Raw genomic sequence first — 24,137 nt, 5'->3', positions numbered from 1 at the left:
ACTCTCAAGAAAATGAAAATGGAAGCCACGGCCTGGGAGAACACGGTTACTGAGCATGTCTGATAAAGGACTTGTATCCAGAATATATAAAGAACTGTTAGTGTGAAGACACCCAATGTAATAAATGAGGCACAGATCTGAACAGACATTTCTCCAGAGAAACTGTACAAACTATAAAACACCTGGAGCCCACAAGCAGGTGTATGGTATCCCTGGCCATTAGAGACATGGATATCCCCACCCCAATGAGACACCGCCTCACCGACACGCACTAGGACGGCAGGAATCTAAAAGGCAGAGAGTAACCTGTGTTGGCAAGGCTGAGGAGAGGATGAGACCCACAAACCCTACTGCGAGGAAGGAGGGTGGCGGCTGTGGAAAAGTTTGGCAGTTGGTGAAAAAATTAAATATAAACTTTTGTATGACCCAGCAATTCCACTCTTATGAGACATGAAAACATAGACCACCCAAAAACCTAGAAGCGAAGGTTCGCTGCGGCATTATTCATCATAGCCAAAAACCAGAAAGAATCCCGATGTCCGTCCACAGGTGACTGGATAAACAAAAAAAGGCACGCCATGCACAACGGAACAGTATTCGACAGGAAGAAAGGGGGTGAGGTGCAACAGGTGCTCATGGGTGAGTTTCAAAAATATACTGATTGTGTGATTCCATTTATGAAATACCAGAAAAGGCAAGGGGGGTGCAAATCTGCAAGACAGAAAGATGAGTGATTGTCGGGCTGGGAGTGGGGACAGAGACGGACTGCAAAGGGCCAGGAGACAACTTTTGGAGGTGATGGAAATGTTCTATAACTGGGTTTATGGTGGCGACTGCACTAAGATCATTGAATTGTAGATTTAAAATGGACGGATTATATGGTATGTAAATTATACCTCAATAAAGCTGTTAAAAAACACCCCAAATTATTCCAGCTGTGGGGACTGGGTCCTCCTGCAGACACAAACCCCCAAAGCTTCCAGTGGCTGCCCCTCTCTGTCATCCCTGCTCAGGCTCGGGTGTCTGAGCAGCCGGTTCCTTCTCCCTGGAGCCTTTGCTGTCAACAGTGAGTGGGACGAGCTCCTCCTGTCCTGCTGGCCAGTCTTGGATGCGCAGGAGTGACAGGAACAAGGGGGACTCCGACAGGGAGGGCAGGCGCCTTGGGGCTCTCCAGGTTGACAGTTGTACCTAAGTGCTACCTTAAAGCAGACATATCAGAACTCTACGGCCAAGACAGGAAGGAGCACAGAAAAGAAACACTTTTTGGGGCACCTGGGTGGCATAGTTGGTTAAGCATCTGACTTTGGCTCAGGTCATGATCTCAGGGTTCATGGTTTCCAACCCCGCGTTGGGCTGTCTGCCGTCAGCACTGAGCCTGCTTCGGATTCTGTGTCCCCCTCTCCTCTCTCTGCCCCTTTTCTGCTTGCACTCTCTCTCTTTCTCAAAAATAAATAAATGTTAAAAAATTTTTTTAAAAAGAGAAAAAGAAAAGTAAAGAAACACGTTAACAAAGAATGGAACAGAAGAATGACAATCCTGTGCTTGGGTGGGACAGTGGGTGAGTCTCCCTTCCCCATTTTGTCATGTTTCATAACAAGAGAAGACACTTCTCCCTTCCCTTCTCTCAGCCCCAAATGAGCAGCGGTCTTATACCTTCACACGCGGGAGGGGTTTCCTCATGTCCCTTGTGCTGAGGCCAAGGTGGGGGTGGGGTGACACCGCTTGCCGGCTCACCAAGCACACGGCCCCCAGGACAGAGCCGGAGCCTGGGAGTCTGTTCCCTTTCCCAGCCTCTTCTGTCCAACCCATGGCCAAGCCCCATGGCCAAGTTCAGCCTGTCTGGGTCACACCCCCCTAACTGGCATATCTTGTGTCCTCCTCCTATTCCCTCGGGTTCTTTCCTCACTGCTGACAAGTGACTTTTCTAGAATACGCTCGCTGGCCTCTGGCCGACCCCTGGCCCTGCACCCCAATCCCTGAACTCCTTGGCTCCCCAGACCCCACTCCCTCTGTGAGGCTCTCGCCTCTGCTCTGCTCAGTTCTGCTTGTTCCCCAGCTGGAAATGGTCTCCCCATCCGTTGCTCTGGAAGGAGACAAGTCTCGTCCCCTGCGGTCCCTGGGCCTGGCACAGAGAGGCTCACTGGGGTTTGTTCAGGTAGAGGTTGTGAGGACGGGCAGCCGCCTGGCCCACACGCACGGGCCAGTCCAGAGCAGCTGCCGAACAGACCTTTCTTGCTCCCCAGGCTGGAGATGCACTGATTTAAGAGCACAGGTTGGGAGCCGGTGGGCCCGGGTAAGAATTCTGGCTCTGTCATGAGCAGCCTCACCTCTGTGAGCCTCAGGGAGGATCTGAAATGGGGACAAGAAGTCATGCATTGGCAAAGCTGGGGCACTGTGTCCCTACTGCTGGGACAGGACGTGCTGAGTACACGTTGGCTGTTTTGATTCCCAGCTGTCTAAGCTCCTTCTCCCTTCTCCTCACAAAGCAGAAATATTGGTGTATTTCTAACTTCTTTCTTGCTGCGTTAATATTCAACAAGTGACACAGAGCAGGAAGTGAAGGGAAGACCGGGAGATCGGTGGGTTGGTCTCGGGTGGTGGTGTCTGTCCCGCAAGTGCTGGGGAGAAGCCTGACGGCAGGGGCCCAGCTGGGGCTGAGCAAGTTCAAGAACTGATGGGATGAAGACAGCATGAGCCCTTCTCATGGGTCCACCGGAGCCTCCAGGGATGAGACCCACAGGTGGCAGAGGATGCCGGTGCCACTTTGGTCCTTCCTCTTCCTTCTCCCCCTGGCCTCCCACCCACACCCTGCAAAGGACGCCTCTTGAAGCTGCCTCAAACCCACCCACCCTCTTCCTCCCAGGGACCCCTGCTCAGGCTCCCTGCTCCTTCGGAATGAACGCTCGCTCCCTCCTGCCTCTGCTTCGGATACACACATCCCTCCTCCCGGGCCACCGTCTCTCTGCAAATCACAGTCCCGGCAGTTTCCAGAGCGCAGACTGACCAAGCCGAAAAAGTGCTCTGGCCCAGCTGCCCCGTCCTCCCTCCCCTCGGTGCACCTTACAGAGCCGAAAGACTCCTTTGTGTTTGTGTCTGTGTCTCTAACAGACATTAGTTGTTTTCAGGGGCAGGAACCAGGTGAACTCAGTTTGGTATCCCTCTGCATGGCAGTCAGATTTCTAAAGTGGCTCCAATGATTCGCACCTCCCAAGCATTCATACCCTTGTACCTTGAGTGTGAGCTGGACCCAGTTACTTTTCACCAGTGAAATATGGCAAAGGTAATGTGATGTTCCTTCTGTGATTAGGTTATGAAAGACTTACTTCTAGTAGATTCTCTTGCTGGCTTTGATGAAACAAGCTATTATGCTGCTACACTCCAGGCAGCAAGGCTAAGGTGACCTCCAGCCAGCAGAGAACTGAGGCTCTTGGTCCAATAGCCAGAGAGGAACTGAATCCTGCTGTTATGGTCTGAATGTCTATACCCCCCAATTCCTAACCCCCATTGTGATGGTATTAGGAGGGGGCCTTTGGGAGCTGATTAGGTCATGAGGGTGGGGCACTCATGAATGGTATTAGTGCCCTTAGAAAAGCGGCCCCAGAGAGCTCCCTCACCTCTCTCCCATGTGAGGACACAGGGGGAAGATGGCCATCAGTGAACCAGGAATCAGACTAAACACCAAATCTGCTGACACCTTGATCTTGGACTTCCAGCCTCTAAAACTGTAAGAAATAAATTACTGTTGTTTATAAGCCACTCAGTCTGTGGTATTCTGTTCTAGCAGACCCAACAGACTAAGAGATCTACCCATTACTGAATGAGCTTGAAGACTGATCCTACCCTGGTCCACTGCAGCCTGTGGGAGATCCTGAAGCAGAGGATACAGCTAGGCCTTGCTGACTCCTGCCCACGGAAACTGTGAGACAGCAAGCCTGTGCTGTTTTAAGCCACTAAGTTCTGGGGGGTAATGTTACACAGCAATAGATAACTAATACACTCAGTGAGTGATGGAATTTCCTAGCCTTAGCTATGGAAGAAAATAGACAGCCTGCTCTCACCAGGCTGTGATGTGTCACCAGTTAGAAACTCTTCCACCACCAGAGGCACCTGGGTGGCTCTGTTGGCTAAGCATCCAACTTTGGCACAGGTCATGATCACATGGTTTGTGGGTTCGTGAGTTTGAACCCCACATCTGACTCTCTTGTCAGCACAGAGCCTGCTTTGGATCCTCTGTCTCCCCTCTCTTTGTCCCTCCCCTGCTTTCTCTTTCTCTCCATTTCTCAAAAATAAACAGACATTAAAAAAAAAAAAAAAAGAAAGCCTTTCACCAAGGGAGAGAGACCGGATGTACTGTAGGAATAGTCACACCATTGTGCTACTGGGCCAACAAGGGGACACAAATAAGGAATCGCAATATTTTGGAGAGGGGAGGATCTCCCAGATATCAACCTCCTTCCCAGGCAGAGTCCCAGACCACTTTTTAAAGACACTCTGTACCTTTTTGTTAGTATTTCCTCATATGCCCACCATCTTCATTTAGTCTATGAGCTTGTCAAGGGCAAGGATTATTTTCTAGAATACCAACTGGCACGTATTATTTATGCCTAATAAATATTGGATGCTTGTGGACTATACTGGCTTCCTAGGTAGGAAGGTCAGCTCACCCAAATGAATGGGGTAGGTTAAATATAGACAGCCATTATGAAGGGTGATGTGAGTAAAACCATCTGTAAGATGGATAATATGAACACCCAAAATAGCCACTCAGTCTTTTTGATAATTCTGGCCACTCTGGAAGCCACAGGATGCTGCAAGGGACATACTGGATGCTGGGGGTAATGGGTGTGTTTCCTTGGGGCTGTTAATACCAGTGAGACATCATTTTCTCTGAAACCTTCTGGGTTTCTGCCCGACCTTCTTGTCGTTAAGTGTGGATGGTACTGACTAGCAGTGAGAGAGACTTAACTTGCTTAGTGCAAATGAAGTCCACACATGAGTTTATATACAGGAGGGTAGAGGACACAGGCCCACAAGGAAGGGGGTTCACAGATTCACCGTTAGAGAAGTTGGCATGGGATGAAAGTCTGACTTCATAATATAAAAATATGTAATATTAATGTTAATAAATCCTGCCATATATATTTGATTTATGGTAGGATTAGACAGCTCATTTAAGAAAAGTATCTACATATGTGTGTATATATAAGGTGCAGTCCACGTGCATATATAATATGCAGTATATCTTTATATATTTTTTCCATGAAAGCAATTTGCTATTTGGTTTTCTATCAAGGATACTTTGAAATTACACAGGAAGGTGAGGGACGCTTTTGGAAGAATTTGGTATACCATTTTTGGCTTGGTGTTGTTTTTCTGAAATCTCAGTTTAGAGAATGGGGTCATTATTAACATTACGTTAATTTTCCTCTTCTAAATGCTGACTTTGTGCATTTTTTGCTTTTCTTTCGATTGGCACTAGAGGGCAGCATATGCCCATGTTTAAATATCACAGCAGGCGGCCACCTCAATTTACAGTTAAAAGAGAACCAGGGGGCAAATTTTGCCTCCCCGTGCTTTAGAAGCAGAAACATTTTAATATCCAGTGGCTTTTATTTTACTAGTAATAGTATCTAAATTAAAGATATAAAGAGTAATACACAGGCCAACTGTTAGAAGTAGCAAGCTTAAATTAAGAATTCTAGAATCTTGAAATTATGCTTTTAAACACTGGAATCCCAGCATCTTGCATTTAAACAGAACAAACCTCCCAGTTTTCACTTCCTCTTTTATATTACTTAGTTTGTCTTTACTCTATTTCTGTAAGTCAAGGATAAACAAAAATTTGTGCCAATTCTTACAGAAATAAATATAACTGCCAACAACATTCAGGTAGGAATAATTAATAATATCAACTGTCATCTGCTGAGGCTGGATCCTTTCTACATATCCTTTTTCCCCTCAGCATCCCCGCCAAATAATAAGGCGGTCATAACGAGTTTCATGTTAGGGCAAAAGAGATGAATGAAGGCTGGCAGAGGGACTTGCCTAAGGCCACCCAGAAAAGCAGCCCTTGGGATCACACACAGTTCCATGTCACTCCTTCCTCGTGCTGGAGATGCGAGTCTGAGGCTCTAGGCCACATCCTCTGCACTTTGGTTGTTCTCACCCTGCTCTTGAACTAGCCAGTGTGCCTTGGCTCCTTGGTCCTCAGCATTTGTAATATACGTATGTATGTAGATTATGTAAGACACAAATCTTTAGAAAGGTTAAACAGACTCCAGATGTCACATTACACATAGGCCATCTCTGTCCTTGAGGCACTTTAGAGAGGAGGACATCAGGGCCCAGGTTCTTAATCCTGACGTGGGCGTAGGGAGGAGTTACTCAGAAGGAAGGTCTCCAAGAAGGCAAGTTCCAAGAAAGAAGTTTCTAGAAGAAAGGGGTGAGATAGCCTGGAGGGGAGGAAAGCAGGAGAAGACACTAGGAAGGATTAGGTAAGCTCAGACAGAACAGAGAATTAACAGCCAAGGCCCAGGGGCTCTGAGGAATCTGTGTGGAATTGTTGGAAAATGAAATGGGCCTGTTATCACCAGTGCCTGCCTCCTCTATTAACTGATCCCTTTTGTGAGGGGTGAGCAAGACAGCAAAGGCCTCAGGGGCTCCCACCTGCAGCTTCCAGATGGACACTGCATGGAAAAGATGATCTTGCACAAAAAAGCCACCAACTGCTTGTAGACCAACCAGGGCCCCTGGCCACTTCTCACCAAGCCAAAGGGGAGAGGGTGCTGCAGACAGGTCTTCCCCTCTCTCGCTTGCTCTCCCTCTCATTCTCCCTCTCTCTCTGTCTCTCTCTCTCTCTCTCTCTCTCTCTCGTCCCTGTCTGCCTGCAGAGGCACGTAACTCCTGAAGCCTTTGGAAGAGAATCCAAGAACTTGTTGCATCAGCTGATGATAAATGAACAGCATGTGGACCACGCTTGGGTCGGAGGGAAGTGCTTCTCTGTAATATAAAGTCTGGATGGAGTCTCATGAAACAATGGTATTAATCAGTTCATTAGATTCTAGTGAGTCTCTGTCAATTTTTTTAATTTAAAACGAAAAAAAATTATTTTAGAGGGAATGAAAGAGAGACTTCTTGAGTGGGGGAGAAGGGCAGAGGGAGAGAGAGAGAATCTTAAGCAGGCTCCATGCTCAGTACGGAGCCCAAGGTGGGGATTGATCCCAAGGCCCGGAGATTGTGACCTGAGCCAAAAAAGCAAGAGGTGCCCTGAGTCTCCGTCATTCTTGGACAATGGATTTCCACAAGCCTTTGTTCAAAAAAAGGTCTTATCCTCCTATTTGCTTCTAGTTAGTTAATCCTGGCATCTTAACCTTGGCTACTGTCCTGGTTCAGAAGGTATGTTTTTCATAACAGCCTTGTAAAAAAAAGGTTAGTTTAGTATGAAGAAAAATGAAACTAATATAACACTGGATATCAATGACACTTCAATGAAAAAAAGAAAAAAACAAACAAACAAACAAACGAAGCTCACACACCTCAAGCCGCTCATCCTAGTTTATCTTGGATTTATCTTTGTAAAGTGGGGGGAGGGGAGGGAGGCCAATTATTGTCCAGGGACTCCATGGGAATTGTCCCTGAGTGTATTTGCAAGAAAGAGACTCTGAAGGGAAGGGTAAGGGAATGACACCAGCAACTCTTCCCTCCTGGCCCGAGACCCCCTTTGTACTTGATTTCCTTTCATCCTCGGCAAGTACAAAAAGATCACCAAAGGTCAAATATTTTTTCCAGTTTGTCATCTTGGCAAGCCGAATCTAAGAACATATTTGTTGAATTTGTATTCCCAAATAATCTTTCCAGGTTTGCATCAAAGAGGAAAAGGATACTGTATTTCCTTCAGTTTAGCTTGTTAAGCAAAATCTAACAATGACTAATGAGGTCTATCAACTCCCAGAGTTCAGGGGTAGCTGGCCGCTCCCAGAGAACGATACATAATCACACAAATCTGCGGGGAGGCCAGCTGGAAAGCCAGAAGGTCCAACCTTGACTTGGGCACTAATGAAAGAACCCTCTTTGCTGCATTCTTTCGTAAAGTAAGGGAATTTAGGTAAAGAAAGGACACTGAGGGAGATGCTGTCCGCCTAAGGCATTTTGCAACCTCTAGCATGAAATAAGCTTTAGGCTCTTCACTTTGGCTTAGCAGAGGGTTGGAACAGGATGAATTACTTGGCATTTAATTGCTTTTTTCTTAAATATACAGTTCCTTGGCATGTATTGTAATAATCCAGGAGAATGAAGCAAAATGAGGTCATGTGAAATTTCTCTGGTCAGCATGACTCGTGGAAATGTAGGAAGAAAGTCCATGAACCTGCCTGTCTGCTCCCAGAGCCCCATGCAGCACCCGAGGGGCTAAAATGATTAGTCTGCACAAGTCCTGCCTTGAATTGTACTGGGCTCCACTTGTTTGCTCATGTGGGCAAGTAAGGGTGGATGGGTGGCATCAAGCTGACTTCTGCATTTTAATTCATGGCTGAGTAACTGCCTGATTTATTCACAATTCATATTTTTTAAAAAGCATGTGTGTTAAACATGCTAATGATATTCCCATGCAAAGTTCAGTGTGATGTAAATCAAGATGAGCTCTTCCATAAGTCACAAACAGTAATTACCAGGAAAATGACACGACTCTGTAGTTTAGTGATGCCCTTTTAAATGAAGGGAAACCCTTTTATTATGCTGTGATCTTAATAGCATCATGGAGCATCCATGTACCACTATGTGGGCATAGCACGAGAAAGGATCAAACCTTACCTTGTGAACTAAAACAAAAGTAGCTAAGCACGAGCTTCCTATACCCTGAAAAGGTCCCTGCTCCCTGTTCCTCAGGCTCCTTGCCTGGATGGACCCCAGGGTCAAGTTCTCGGCTGACTCTCAGTTGCCTCAGAGTCAGGGCAAATTTCCCCATCGGAAGCCCTGACAGGTCCAGCACACAAGCCACGCCCTCATCCGGAGGCCAGGGTGGGACAAAGCTGATGCTGGTTCGTTCCACACAAGCCTTGCTAAACCTCCTGCCCTCTCCGGAGTCCTAGGAAGAAGATGCCCTGGGGGGGCACCTCCCATTACGTACCTAATTACTGTGGGGGTGATCTCTGCACAGAAGAACACGCTGAGGCTTCCCACCGCGTGGGAGGCGAACATGCCCACGATGGAAAACGTGATGGAGAATTTGTCCTTGACACTATCACTCATACCTGAAGGAGAATCAGAGGGAGACAGTGAGGGGGGCAGGAGGGAAGGGAAAAGGAGGCTGGCACGGCAGGCAGGGGGTGGGGGAGGGGTGCAGAGACAGCAGTGGGACAGGGGTGGGAGGAAGGCCTGGGACCACAGGAAGGGTCTTCCTCCTTCCCGAGTAGAAGTGCAGACTAGGGCACTCAGTTCCCTCTGGAGACTGAGGAGCACGTCAGGTGTAAGAGGTCAGACGCTCTTGGTGGAGACTTTGTTGGGGTTCCCGTGATTTCCTGTGGGCCTCAAATGCTAGAGCTCACGCGGACTCTGCCAGAGTTCCTTAGGCCACAAGCCGGGCCTGGCAGGAGGGAAGGTGGGTAAAGAGGGGAAGGCTGGTCTCCCTGGTGCTCTAGCAACACCCCTTCTATCCCAGCTTTCAGAGAAAGAAGGTCTCTGCTATTCTGGCCTCAGGGCTGACCTGTCCAGTACACAGGACAGGGTTTACTAGGCTGGATTTAAGGGAATAAAAACTCAAATAGCCCAAACAGAAGAATTTACAGCCCAGAGGGTCAGACTTAACCCATCCAGGCATTTGCAAATGGCACCAGAGTCTGACCACACACCCACGCATCATCTAGCACAGGGCATTGGCATGCTGTTGGGGTCATACACGTGGGGCACAGCTCAGTTCCCTGCAAGGCTGCATTACGAACTCAGGGAGCCCGCTGCAGAAAGCCCTGGCAGCATGGGCTCGGGTCAGGCCAGGCGTGTGTGACCAGCAAGATGCGGGACACCAGCTCTGCCATCCCCATGGCCAAGAGCAGCGAGCTTTCACGATTCACAAAGGGGGATAGCAGCTTCCCCAGGCAGCACAGTCAGCCAGGCCTCCAATGCTCCCTGGGGTTCTCTGATGTCACCCAGGCACTGTCCGAAAGATAGCCCGTGGCACTGCGTCGGCACCAGGGTGCCCTGCGCTGACCGCCCATGCCAGCGGAAGACATGAGGCCATGCGTGCAAGCCGGGCGCAAACGGGGAAACGAGGTGCTCTTTCTAGAGGCAAGAGGGAGTAGAGAATACAAATGTATGCTTATAGTGTCCAACCTACGGCCAACTTCAGCTGCAACTCTTGAAGGGTAGGAAGAGAGGAGGAGAAAGAGAGAGGGAAGGGAAACCACAGGTCTGTGAGTCTATGAAAACGTGTATTTGGGTGCAATAAAAAATGGTGATGTGCACAGCACAGGCATTTGGGGCTCACCTGAGTCTGGATGCTGGCTGTATTTCCCAATCACTGGGCCCATGCAGACGAAGGTGAAGAAGGTGGGTAAAGAGGGGAGAGAGAAAGCATGTTAGGTACAAAGCTGTCACTGTGCTTTTCCATGGGACCAGTTTCTAAGCCAACTCCCCTCCACATCTGGGTTGGCCCCACTGCCAGCCCTCCAGGCCCACTTGGGGAGCAGAACCAACACCCATGGAGGGGCCAAGTGCTAGAGGGACACGGAGACCTGGGGCTAACAGAGTCCCTGGACACTGGGATTAGCACCTGACTAAACAAAACTCGTTTTGTTTGGAGGGGAGAGGGCTAAAACCGTTCTGGACTCCAAGTGTGGGGAGAAAATGGAACTCTTCAGAACAGAGACTCTAGCACACCTTCTAGACCTCAAGCCAAAGGGTTAACTTCATTGTGAAAAAAATTATCCCAGAGTCACTGCTGGTCTGTGCTCAAGGAAGCAGCAAGTTCTGCGGGGGCAGACCCGTCAGGCGGCATTTCTGCGAGCTCCGAGCCCTGATGCTCATAGTTACTTGTGTGCAAGGAGTGCCTGGGACATTCCTGCTCAGGGACAAAGAGGGCCTCTGTGACACTCCCAGGGGCTGCTGCTGTCACCCAAAGCTCATGAGCTTGCACAAGGGGATGGGATGGTCAGGAGCCAGTTGCCACTTCTCCATTTCCTTATTGGTCACAGCTGACAATAAGACCAGTCTCCCATTAAGATACGGAGTGCATGAGGATGTGACCAAATTAGAGAAAGGGCTCCTGGGTTTGCAAGTAGCTGCTCTTTAATCCGGTTTGCACAATGAGGTTGAGAAAGTGTGGAGTTTTTCCGTCTGTTCTGGATACAGACTCTCGCAGCGTGGATGACGTGAAGGCTGTTTTCCCTGAAGTTCCACTGCACCTGGACAGTCATGAGTCTGATTCCTGGCTCTCCTTGTGAAGCTGGGGGATGATCGGCGGCATCTGTTTCCTGCAGTGTCCCAGCCTGTCCCAGGAGGACCGCGCCTGCTCAGAGCAGGCTCGGCTGCCCGGCTCTTTTGTGTCTCGCTCTGGGCAGGTCAGAGAGAGATGCCTGGTGCCTTTTCCATGCACGAGGAGCTGTACCAAGTACGCCTCCCACAGTTGGAGGCGCTACATGGATTCCCTCATTTTCATTTAAATTATTTTTAACATTTACTGAGGAATTCTTTGGCCCAAACGCAAGCTGGTAAACTTGGGAACATCTGCTGACAAGCAGTGTCCCGATGTAGGGGTGTCCAAATGTCCCCCTTGTTTCCCATGAAAGAGTGCTTTGTTCTTCTGGTCATGTGATGTGTCACAAAGAAACAGTCTGGCCGTCAGTGAAGTCATGTCCACCAGGACTGGGAAGGCCTCACGTGCAGGGAATTGTGGTGAACCCAGGAAGGAAGGCTCCAAGTGGCAGCCCGGGGGCTGGGCTGGGGCAGGAGGGGGAAAGGCACAGTGCACTCAGGGACAGTCACCATGGATATTCCAGTTAAAACCTGTCCTTCCCAAGGTACTTCCCTCAAGCTGTTGGCTTTGGAATAATAGCTTGGGTCACAGAAAACTTCCTAAAGTCTCCCCCAGCTCTGCTGAAAACCCTTTGGTCACAGGCCAGCTCCCCTCCCCCAGGCTCTGCCCCCGTGGCCCATCCGCACCCCCAACCCCCACTCACAGTTGAGCAGCCCAAGCTGCAGGAGCGAGGCCAGGGCGGTGAGGATCATGAAGAGCAGCAGCCCTCCCCTGCGCCCCAGGAACCTGACCACCACGCACATAGCCAGGCAGGACGCCAGGGCGATGCTGGCCACGGTGTAGTAGTCGGCATAGAAGTTCTCGAGGAGCGGCACCTTCACCTCGTGGCCCATCATGCTCCTTGCAAAGCAGTGGTGGATCCCGTACCCCGTCAGCCTGTGGGAGACGCACACGCCGAGGGGGGCGGTGTGCAGGCGTACAAGGACAGGAGGGCTCAGTGACCAGGAAACAGACATGCAGCTCAACACATCACAGAGAACATGCTGTTACCACGACCGCATGTCTGATGGGGTGCAATGCAAAGAGACTTCAGAGAAAGGACAGCAGCAGCCTTCTCATGGGGGTGCCTGATCACTCTCCTCACCATCACTTTAGCAGAGAGTGTGAACATGAAAGCGGTGAGACATTCTGTTCAAACACCATCAAATGGATCCAACATGTAAGACAAAGCACTCCCATTCGTTAACTCACTTAATCCCATGTCAGCACCATAAGAGCTGCTGTCAGACCCATTTTACAGATGGGAAAAAAGGCTTAAAGAGGGTAAGCAGCTTGCAGAAGGTTACTAGACATACTGCCTATCTGAACCTCTGACTCTGCTTTCAGTGCTCAGGGTTCTGGAAACTTGGGGATCCACCCAGAGAACTACCTGCTTAACCCATTCCTGCTGCTATTGACAAACACACCCTGGGGAAGCCAGCAGGAAGTCAGGCCAAATGAAGACACCTGGTTTTAGAGACTTTGTTTCAGTTCTTAATTTATCATCGTTTCCCTCCCTTTGCCCTGGGTCAAGCCTCTCTAACGCCTCCAGAGGCTCGGAGGCTCCTATAAACCTTCTGGGAAATGTGTGTCCCACCCGCTGGAGACAGATGTCCACTTGGGGAGACGGGGGTACGAATGCACCCATGCACCTGGGAGGCTGCAAGTGCATGTTCAGGGCATGGGCAGTGCTGCAGGAGCGCATCTGTTACATCAGCGCTCGGCACCCACCCCAGAGTGACAAATGTCCTTCTCTCCCAACCCCCACTTCCGTGCTTTGGGGAAATCAAAGTGCTTTCATCAAACTGTGAGGATGCATCAAGGTCAACTGCGGCAGAGCCTTGCCCCCACAGGGGAAGCTGCTGTCTGCCAAATGAACTCATTTCCACTTGGGACGTACTCAGCAAAGGACCTGCTGGGGCAGTCGCTTTATAATCTTGCAACTGGGGAGATTTGGTTAATCTCTGGGGATCCCAGATGACTTTCTCTGTCTCTTGGCCTACAGAGGTCTCAGAGAAATCATCTTTTTGTTCTGGTAAGAAGGAAGTCTTCGGATCATAACGGGTAATTTTAAGATAACAAGGTCAAAGAGATTGATCCCCCTTTCCCCAAATAAGAAGCATTAAAATAGAAACTTGGCATCTCCTCTATGTTACAATTTGTTTTTTTTTTTCAAACTAAAGTTGGAAAAGGCATTCCATTTGTAATGGTCCCGTTAGCCTAGCCGGCATCTGCCTGAGACTGGACAGCAGCACGGTGGCCATGTCTGGAGCCGACTCTGGGCAGGGAGGCTGAAGCCTGAGGGCTCGGCCCTGACCAATGGAGTGGCTAGGGTCTCCATGTCCTTGTCTGTAGGACAAAGGTGACAGGAGGAGCCCCAACATCGAGAACTGATGAAGTGGAGTGGCTTTGATAGAAATAGCCATGGGGAATGGTAGGAACAGAGCCCTGACTCTGGGTCTCTCTCTTTCCAGGACAGGAGTCCTGATGCCTTTCAAAATTGACTGCAAACCCTGCCCCCTGCCCTCCAATAGTCTCTAACATCAAATGAGAGTTAACATCCTCCCTCACCTGAGGTGAACTGTGACCCTGAGTGAGGGCCACTCTGCGTGGTCAGGGAAGGGCAGGGTTATTGAGCTGTGAGTGAAGATGGGAAAGACCTTCTTGGTCTACACAGCGACCCTGGGGCTTATCAGACTTATCCAGGGCCCTGTGGCCAAGTGCGAAGCCCTGGGCTGACCAGAGACCCCCGAGTTGTGGCTGTAATTCAAGATGCAGCTGTGGGAGAAGGAGGGCCCTGCCGGCCTCCCCTCCAGACACTCTCTTCTCCAGCCTCTCCCTGACCTCCACCCTGCTCGTGTCCCTCTTGTGACTCACGAGTTCACACACAGGACCACGATGTTCTTCCACAGGTTCCGGGTTCCCACCACTTTCACGATGCAGACCTTCTTGGGCCTCCGGGAGAGTTCCTTCTCCAGCTCTGCAGACAAAGAGAACCTGTGACCCGTCGGCAAGACCCTGGGTAGGCAGCCTCCTAGGTGTTCCTGAATTGGGGCATCATGAAAAGGGGCAATTTTTTTTTTCCTTTAAGCCAGAGGATAGGGTCTGGCTCTCAGGATAGAAAACGCATTCACAGAAACACTGACTTTGCCGTTCAAATTTCCCCATGGGGCCTGAAGGGAGCCGAGGCACACCCTAAGTGTACCTTTTCACTGCAAAGCCTTTCTTGTGAGTGAGGCAGGGTACATACAAATAAACAATGAGTGTAGACTCACTCCACTTTGCCTGAGTACCAAACTTAATGACAGGGGTGCCTGGGTGACTCAGTCGGTTAAGTGTCTGACTCCTGATTTAGGCTTAGGTCATGATCTCATGGTTACTGGGATCGAGCTCCACATCGGGCTCTGCACTGAGAGCACAGAGCCTGCTTGGGATTCTCTCTCTCCTTCTCTCTCTCTGCCCCTCCTCTGCTCATGCTCTCATGCTCTGTCTCTCTCAAAATAAACATTTTAAAACATGTAAAAAAAAAACCAAACAAACCCAAATGGGTTACAGAGGGACTAATTTTGGGTTACAGAGGCACTAATCAGGTTCAGGTTGTATTAAAACAAGCAGTTCTTTTCTGTGTGGAGTCTGATCTGTCCACCTCACCCACTGTTCAGAGACCAGGAGAAGCATGTGCTCATATGCTCCCTAACTTCACAGGTGGGAAGTACAGTGGCTGTGGCTGTAGCTGCTCCTTCTGATGCGGCCCCTAAGGGTGTGCATCTCTTTGGAAAGAGAAATAAACACATGCATGAGCATGTATGCACAGAAGTGCATATATGTGTGTACGCACATATGTGTATATGTACATTTTAGTTAACAGTCAAAGGTCTTTGGGGGCTGAGCAAGAAAGTGTTCTGCCTCAGAGTGATATGACCAACTACAAAGTTATTAGACAGAACTCCTCATGAGGCTCAGATTAGCTCTGAAAGCCATTCTGAACAGAGTCCACTAGTGCCCCAATGCCACATTGACATTTGCTGAAGCCCAGGTGTCAACCTGGCAGTTTAACAGGGAGGGTCAAAACACAGAAATGTCTCAGCCTTCAGGATCTGCCCTTGTGTCTGCGAGCAGAAATGCCATACATTCAGCCCCCAAGGCCCCTCTGTGCTCTCCTAGCCCAGCAGATCCTCAGGGAGTAATCCTCTCTACTCAGGAGCTCAACAAGAAAAAGGAGACCTAACCCATTGGTTGCGTGGCCCGTGCTCCTCAAGACTGTCAAGGCCATGAGAAACGAGGCCCAGACCAGAGGAGGCTAGGGAGATGACAACAAAGTGTGATCCTGGATGGGATCCCGGAACAGGAAGTCATTAATGGAGACACTGGCGACATCCAGATGAAGGCTGGGGTTTGGTTAACACTACTCTACCAATGGCAGTTTCTCAACTGTGACAAAGGTCCTATGGTATTATGTTAACAATGGGGAGACTATATTCAGAAATTCTGTACTAATTTTGTAACCTTTCTGTAAACCTAAAATTATTGCAAAATACGTTTACTGAAAGAAACAAAAACACAAAGCCAAGTAGTATGGGTGGGAAGGCCCCATCTAATGAGGGCAGGGCTTCTGTGCTTGGAGGAAACAGAATTACCTCGGGACAGACCCTGCAGCAGCCACGTGCATGGGGACTGCTACTGGTGTGCTCTCTGGCACTTCCTAGGGCCTCTTCCACCTCCTTGATTCCAGTTTGAAGGGAAATATGTTGCTTAACCATAAGGCTTTAGGAGTTACTTAAAACATTTTTTGGATCAATGTCACCAGCTGGGGCATTGAAGGGAGAAGGAAAAACCTTTTCGATGTCAAAGGGATGCCATGCCACTTGAGTTCCCAGACCTTTCTTCCTTCCCACTTTTAGGTGCAAAGCCTGAGGTGTGTGCAAAAGCCAGAACAGCTAGCACTTTGGGTGTCTGTCCACGGATCCCCCTCGACTCCCAAGCTCTTCGGAACCTTTATTTTCCCCTCTGCAAAAATAGACTAATCTGATTTACAAACATCCTTTCCCCATGGCTAAAACACTAAAAAACTTTTAAAGAGCATGGCAATGTTACAGTTAACAGATAATGTGGGATCCAATGATCTTAGTATCTTCATGGTTATAAAACTCATCAGGAATCAACTATAATAGCCACACTTGCTCACCATGGAAATCATCCAAGAAGAAAATTTAAATGTCTATTAGCATGTTTACAGAAGTTAAAATCTCTTTTTGTAATGTGGTCCAAATCTAACTGCTAATACATTATTGTATATGAAATAGATGTTTAAAGAACCTGCAGCAATTTCAATTGTGACTTAATTTTTCTTTTTTATAGGATTAAACTGTAGAGCCCAAGGTCTAAATAACTGACTGTAGTCTACAGGGGTAACTGCATTATTCTAAATGGAATTAGATTAACCTGTCTGGAGCTATTGACATGTTGTCTCTGTTACATACCTTACCAGCCTATGAATAACAACATAAAGCTTCCTCAGCACTAGGTCTGTTTCTCTGGGACAAAAATCCCCCATCTCTGCATTGTGAGAAACATCAGATGACTTTTGAGACACCCTAAGGTAACTGAATACAGGAGGCCTTTCTGTCTCTCTAGTCATCAGACAGAAATCAGGGATGTCCTAAAGTCCCTGAACGTGACTTATGAGAATAAGAAGGGGAAGTGCAAGTTGATCAGACTCTGAGCACCAAGGAAATGACTGATAAAAGCATTTCCTCTCCCTGTCTCTCCTCCCAAGCTCTCTGACCCTCTGGATTCACAGCCATTAGAAAAATTTCAAAATGGGGCGCCTGGGTGGCTCAGTCGGTTAAGTGTCTGACTTCGGCTCAGGTCATGATCTCATGGATCGTGGGTTCAAGCCCCACATCAGGCTCTATGCTGACAACTCAGAGCCTGGAGCCTGCTTCAGATTCTGTGTCTCCCTCTCTCTCTGCCCCTCCCCCACTCACCCTGTTTCTCTCTGTCTCAAAAATAAACATTAAAAAAAAGAAAGAATAATTTCAAAACAAAACCAAGTGGGGCTTATTTAGTTTTGACAAGCCAGCAGCTCCCACTCCACTCTGTATTTCCCTGCCCCTTCTCCTCTGCATGTTTGGTCACAACCTAACCTGGGATACAGCAAGGAGTCTGAGAGACCTGGCAGAATCCCACTTTTGATTCTCTTTGCTGAGCTTCCTTGGGAAAGCTGCTCTGTGCCTCAGTTTCTCAGCTATTAAGCGGGACAATGCCCCTACAAGGCCCAAATGAAGGAAGCAGATGAAGCCCCACGTGGCCCTTGGTGGGCAGGCAGCCTTCCTAGCCCAGTGCTCTGGCTGACCAGGACTGTCCTGGCTCCCCCCCAAACAGCTGTAGAAGGGAGAGGTGTCCTTGCAGACACGCAGAAGGAGACATGACCTCTACGTATGTAAGAGATCCAGGCGAGGGGCCAAACTGTGCTTCTTGAGGACAGCACAGGGAGAAGACGGTGATAGTGCACCGAAGCCCAGGCTCAGAGATGCAGGGACAGCACACACAGACGAGAATCTGTGTTTGTTTGGATGGGGGTGTGAGATTAACTGGCTGTGCTTTGATGCTTGTGTGCACTGTTAATGCATTACGGGTGAAACTGGGAAAGCATCAGTTATAGAAAAGAGAAGACAAGAGAAGTAGGGGAAAGAAGAGGGAGGAGGAACGGGAGGAGGAGGAGCAGAATCAGGAGGAGCAGAAGCAGGAGAAGCAGATGTAGCAGGAGAAGAAACAGTAATAACAGGAGGGGGAGGAGCAGGAGTTGGAGCAGCAGGAGGAGGAGCAGGAGGAGCAGTGGGAGGAGGAAGAGCAGGAAGAGGAGAAGCAGATGTAGCAGGAGAAGAAACAGCAATAGCAGGAGGGGGAGGAGCACAGGAGGAGGGGGAGGAGCAGGAGTTGGAGCAGCAGAAGAAGGAGGAGGAGGAGCAGGGGGAGGAGGAACAGCAGGAGGAGCAGCAGCAGGAAGAGGAGGAGCAGGAGGAGGAGCAGCAGCAGGAGGAGGAGGAACAGCAGGAGGAGGAACAGGAGAAGGAGGAGCAGGAGGAGCAGGAGGAGCAGGGGGAGGAGGAGGAAGAGCAGGGGGAGGAGGAAGAGCAGGGGGAGGAGGAAGAGCAGGGGGAGGAGGAATGGCAGGAGGAGGAGCAGCAGCAGGAAGGGGAGGAGCAGGATGAGGAGGAACAGCAGGAGGAGGAGGAACAGGAGGAGCAGGGGGGAGGAGGAGGAGGAGCAGGAGGAGGAGGAACAGCAGGAGGAAGAGCAGGGGGAGGAGGAATGGCAGGAGAAGGAGGAGCAGCAGCAGGAGGGGGAGGAGGAGGAGGAACAGCAGGAGGAGGAGAAGGAGGAGCAGGGGGAGGAGGAGGAGCAGGGGGAGGAGGAGGAGCAGGAGGAGGAGGAGGAGTAGAAGGAAGAGCAGGGGGAGGAGGAACGGCAGGGGGAGAAGGAACGGCAGGAGAAGGAGGAGCAGTGGGAGGAGGAGGAGGAAGAGGAAGAGCAGCATAGCAGTCCCCCACCCCCATCACAGCCATTGTCAATGGCATGCACTAAAAGCTCCAAGGCAGTGGCTCTGAGGCCCAGGCCCAAGCTCAGAAGTAGAGAAGGTGCCCATTGTCTCCCCCACACAGCCCCTCAGTCCTCAGGTGTGGATTTAGAAATGATGGCACTTGGCCATTTGGGTAAGTGCTTCAGAAGCAAGCAGATGAGAGCGACTATACGGACCTTAGCGAAGTCACCTCACACAGCTCTCTCTTCAAAATCTACCCAAAGTTTTGACAAGTGACCCAGCAGTGCTGACCTCTGCGACTCCCTCTCTGTGCACGTGACTGCAGCTGGCCTGAAGCCCGGAGGAGAAATTTTCTGTAACCACTCAGGTTAGGATCAGGGCGCTGGGGTCAGCCTGCCTGGGCTGACCTTGGTGTCATCACTCTCTAGTGGTGTGGCTTTGGGCAAGTTACCTAACCTGGGGACTATGAGGAGTAATTCACAGACCCTCTTCTCACCTCAGTTTCCGAACTTGTCCATCTGGACAAGACAGAGGGGGCAGTAAGGGCAGACTCCAAGCCTCATGCTGGGACTCACCCTCCCATCTGGCAATGCTGGGCCAGGTGGGCTTCTCCGGGGGGGTGCTTCCCAGAGAGGGCCTGATGCATGAGGACAGAGGACACCCACTCCCTGCACGGGGCTTGCTCTTTCCACATGGAGCCACATCAGCAGCAAGAAGCAGTGCTCCCCAACACTTAGCTTCTCTGGGCCCCACATCCCCATATGTCAAGCAGGGATGATGTGACGACTGACCTCATTAAGACTCTGGTGAGAATCAAATGCCGGTGGAGAGTGTCACCCATGCCTGCAGAGTCACTGCCCAATGACTGCCTGTGTTACCGTTACTATTGCCAGGGGCTGAGCACAGGTCTGACTCCAAGATGTCTTCTCACGGTGGGCTGCAGTCCACAGGCCACAGCTGGGGCCAGCAGCACTCAGACTCTTGAGAGGATGCTGAAAGTCTTGGGAATTAGGACGTGAGGACAGATGCCAGTTCCTGGTCGCTTTCTGTTCTGCAAACACTAATGTTTGCAGGAATGACACTGACCATGACACTCAGGAGGCACATCCGCTGATCTACCTAAATTCAGCTATCAACTCTGCTGGGGAAAGCTGACATGTTCAAAGATAAACCAAGATGGCTTTAAAAGAGGAAAGGGCATGGACAATTCTGGAACGTCAGGTTTTCTTCTAGCATGAATGCAAAAGGATGTGCTGGCAGGGGCATGAGCATTGCCCCCACCCCAACCCCCATATGCATCCAGGCCTGAGACTCTCATCTACCCAGAGGTGACGTGTCCAGCAGCCATGGCCGATTCCCATGTGAAACTGCCCTGCCCCCTCCCGGACTGCGGGAGGCCTCGATTCAATCGTTCAGTAGACATTCAGGGCAAGCCTGCTTCGTGTCAGGTCTGCTGCTGGTGCCAGGATGCAAGGGAGCCCAGCCTTGCACACCCAGGCTGCCATGCCAGCTCTTGTCCATGGCAGGGTGATCGGCCCCAACAAGGAGCCACAGAAACTGGTCAGCTACAGCTGCACGTGAATGATGGGGGAAAACACCTAACTGGAGGGCTGACCTCGTCCCTGAGGAGCTGACCACAGTATAGATGGGGTAGCAGGAGGACCCAGTGTGGGGACGGCCCTGCAGTGGGGAGGCATTCGGTGTATTCTGAGAGCCTAATGCGGGCTGCAGCGCCTTGGAGAGGCAGGCAGAGATGACACAGGGTCTCTGAGCAACTTCAGTGAAGGTCTTAGGGATCTAGCTGGAAGGCCCCTGGAGACTGCTGAGGGATTTCTGAGCAGGTGATGTGAGGGGAGGGGCAGTGAGGTCAGAGAGAAGAAGACTCATTAATGTGAGTCCCAGTAAGGGACAGGTATTGGCAGGTGGACGAGATGAGGTGATGGGAGAAAGATTCCAAGCAGAAAAACAAGCCAGCCTAAGAAAGTTGGAAGTGGCTGATTCAGATGAAGCAGACTTCACCTACCTTCCCCCAGCACTGGCTTCAACGCATTTGACAGCTGGGAGTGAGCAGAACTCCAGAGGCAGAGGGGAAACATGTGTCCCCTGGGAGTGAACGCAGTGATAACCCTCCCAAGAGGGGGAAAGTCACATGCATCAAGCTACCTCTCCCCCCGCCTCCTGCTGGGACAGCAGCAGAACTCATAAGCAAAGACAGGCAAAAAGATGGAATACCACTTGCCAAAAATAGGAGGAAAATGAATCAGTGTAATTAGTATTGAGAAAACAAGCTTTTCCCAGACAATATTTTAACCGGAAAGAAGTGGATTGTGGTGATTTAATTAGGGAAATGCCAGAAACAAATTATACTGTAAGACTTAAGAACATGAACCTGCTAATGAATGTGGCCCAGAGAAGTTTGGGAAGATGGCTGGACATTCCAAAATGAGCAAACATGGCCCCAAAGGGGAAATGAAACCAATTCTCATTCTTCTCCATAGTTACAGTAGTATCTCTGTCTCTCAGCTCCCCCTGATCTCTCAGAAGCAGCACAGTGAAGCTGCCTCTCTTGGACTTCCCAGGTTCAGGTCCCAGCTCAATTACTTACTAGTCTGACTTTCAGCAAGATGCTTAACCTCTCTGTGCCTCAGTTTCCTCATCTGCAATTCCAGATAATTTTAGTACCTCTCTCAGAGGACTATTGTGAAGAAATAGAAGTTAATATATGTGAGGCACTTAGATTCTATATTAAATAGAAGTTGGTATTTGCAAATCATTTGGAAAAGTGACTGACATACAAGCACTATGTAAATGTTATTCTGTTTATTATCATTGCCACTGGATAAAAAGGGACCACAGATGTCCCTCTGCAAAGCACCAGCACTCAGTACTCTTCATGTAAAGCAGACCTGATTCATGTCCTTCCTCAATCCAGTAATGCAAGGGTTCCAGGCTTCCTGAACTCTTCTGCCTGTGCTGAAGTGCCTGGCAGATCAAGCCTACCCTATAGGTGGAGGCTGCCTAGCCTTACTGTCCCCATCTGCCAGGTCATAGGTACAGGCCAAGGCAAAGATGCCACCTGGTTAAGCAGCAGCATCTGGGGGACTTTTATTGACCATGAACCCCAGACCTGAATCAGGAGTCTAATGAAAAGCCTAAGAACCATGGAATAGATGATTCCAGAAGCTCTTCCTAGCCAGTGTGATTCAGATTTCCTGTGTTCCTTTCCTGTTGTGAATGGAGACGTCCATTCTCCTCCCGCACTTAGGTCTCTGCTTACCTGTTACCTTGGAGCCGGGCTCCCCCTGAGCATCTGACTGTGACCCCTCACCACCACCCTCTATCTCTCTACTCTGGATTTTTCTGACAGCATTCATTCCTCCTGATGTATTATACACTTAATTGTTCACTGCATGCCTTCCCCTGCTTGCCGGTAAGCTCCACGAAAGCCAGGCTTTGCCTGTTTCCTTCTCTGTTCTAGAACAGTGCCTGATGCCTGATACACAGCAGCTGTTTCAAAAATATCTGTTGGACAGAATTTCAGATCATGCAGAGGGGGATGTGCATGTTCTGTCTTAGAGCCTGCAGATTATTTTCCTGGGAAATTTATAACAACAGTTCTGTCTACACCAGGTTGTCAGGTTGTTGCAGTGGGTCAGAGCTTGGGACTGGTTTTATCAGGACTTTCAAAAGGTCTGTGTGCCATGTACCTCAGAATTTCTTCTGGTGCTTATTAAAAATGCAGCTTCTCAGAGTTTATTCCAAATCTACTGGATAGAATCTCTGGGTACCAGGGAGGGGCCCAAGAATATGGATTTTAATGATGTCCTGGTGATACTTAATATAGGATCCCCAGCCTGAAAGCCCCGATCTAGCTTGTGGTGATGCTCCTGGCACAGACAAATTCTATGGATCTGAACTGCTATATTAAAATACTTCACTTCTCCACTGCTTCGGATGCCCAACAAACAGGTCATGACAGAAACCAACAATGGCATCTATGAAGATCATGCTAGGGAAAACAGAGACAGTACAGACAAGTCCTACCCCCAGCCAGGACTCTGCTGGTATATAAACCTGGCTGGCAGGCAAGGCTGTGTTCCAGACTCAGGTTGTCCCCCTCCCAAATATTCCTTGACAGGTGGGTGCATATTAGGCTCAGGCCTCACTTCTGGGTCTGGAGAGGCTATGTGGGGTGCCACAGTGTGTTAGGCTCAATCAGGAGAGAATTCAATTCTCTCCAAAGGAAGGTGGAGAGAATTTCAATTCACCCACATTCCTAGTTTGGCTGCAGACAAACAGCTAAGGAAGCTGCTTGGTAGGAGAGTGATGACTCCTGGTCCAGCATGGGAGGCACCTCTCCCCACCTGGGTGGGGCTGCAGGGTTGATGTGAGCAGTACTCACCGGCCATCACACCTTTGATGTCACTCTCAGGGTTCATGCAGTTCTTCTGTGTGAAGTGCAAGATCAGCTTCTTTGCAGACTCAAACTGCTGGGTAGCCATCAGCCACCGGAGGGACTCGGGGAATATCCTTCAAAGAGACAAAGGGAACTGGTGAATGTCTTCAACTCTGCAGGGCATCCAGAAGAACAGCTTCTGTCCTGAGCCTGGAAGCTTCACAGGTGGGTGGTGTTCATTCCTACCCACGTGCAGTGAAGGCCAGTGAATGCTCAGGACTCTCCTGAGCCAAACCATAGCAGTGGACGGTGTCTAATTGTTTTTTTGAGAAAGTATAAAACTGGGGTGCCTGGGTGGCTGAGTCAGTTAAGTGTCTGACTCTTGGTTTCGGCTTGGGTCACGATCTCACCGTTTCACAGGTTCGAACCCCGCATCAGTCTCTGTGCTGATGGCGTGGAGCCTGCTTGTGATTCTCTTCCTCTCTCTCTGCCCCACCCACTCATAGGGTCTCTCTCTCTTTCTCTCTCTCTCAAAAATAAAGTTAAAAAAAGTATAAAGCTTATGATTTTTAAAATGTGGCACATAGGAATAACATCCTACCAATTATATCAAGAAATCAGTGTAAACTCTTCCAAATAACTATGTGTTTCTAAAGCATGTTTAAGCAGTTTGTTGAAGGGCTGCTTTTGTTATA

General features: G+C 49.6%; 1 protein-coding gene across 4 annotated transcripts in view; it reads right to left on the bottom strand.

Annotated features, from left to right (window-relative positions):
- Positions 1 to 24,137, bottom strand: part of SLC22A23 (solute carrier family 22 member 23) — a 181,856-nt gene that overhangs the window by 6,793 nt on the left and 150,926 nt on the right. For all 4 annotated transcript variants that reach the window (XR_006202491.1, XM_042938045.1, XM_042938053.1 and 1 more), the window contains exons 5-9: positions 23,449 to 23,576; positions 14,381 to 14,483; positions 12,168 to 12,400; positions 10,478 to 10,510; positions 9,125 to 9,248 (exon numbers count right to left, since the gene is read on the bottom strand). Coding sequence is in view for 3 of the 4 variants with exons in the window: in XM_042938045.1 (XP_042793979.1) it covers positions 9,125 to 9,248; positions 10,478 to 10,510; positions 12,168 to 12,400; positions 14,381 to 14,483; positions 23,449 to 23,576 (621 nt within the window). In the remaining variant the exon portion in view is untranslated. The remainder of the gene's footprint in view (positions 1 to 9,124; positions 9,249 to 10,477; positions 10,511 to 12,167; positions 12,401 to 14,380; positions 14,484 to 23,448; positions 23,577 to 24,137) is intronic.

The sequence above is a fragment of the Panthera leo genome, chromosome B2 (genome assembly GCF_018350215.1).
Source record: "Panthera leo isolate Ple1 chromosome B2, P.leo_Ple1_pat1.1, whole genome shotgun sequence".
NCBI lineage: Eukaryota > Metazoa > Chordata > Mammalia > Carnivora > Felidae > Panthera > Panthera leo.
The sequence above is the reverse complement of the archived record's forward strand: the minus strand, read 5'-3'. Positions and strand labels throughout refer to the sequence as shown.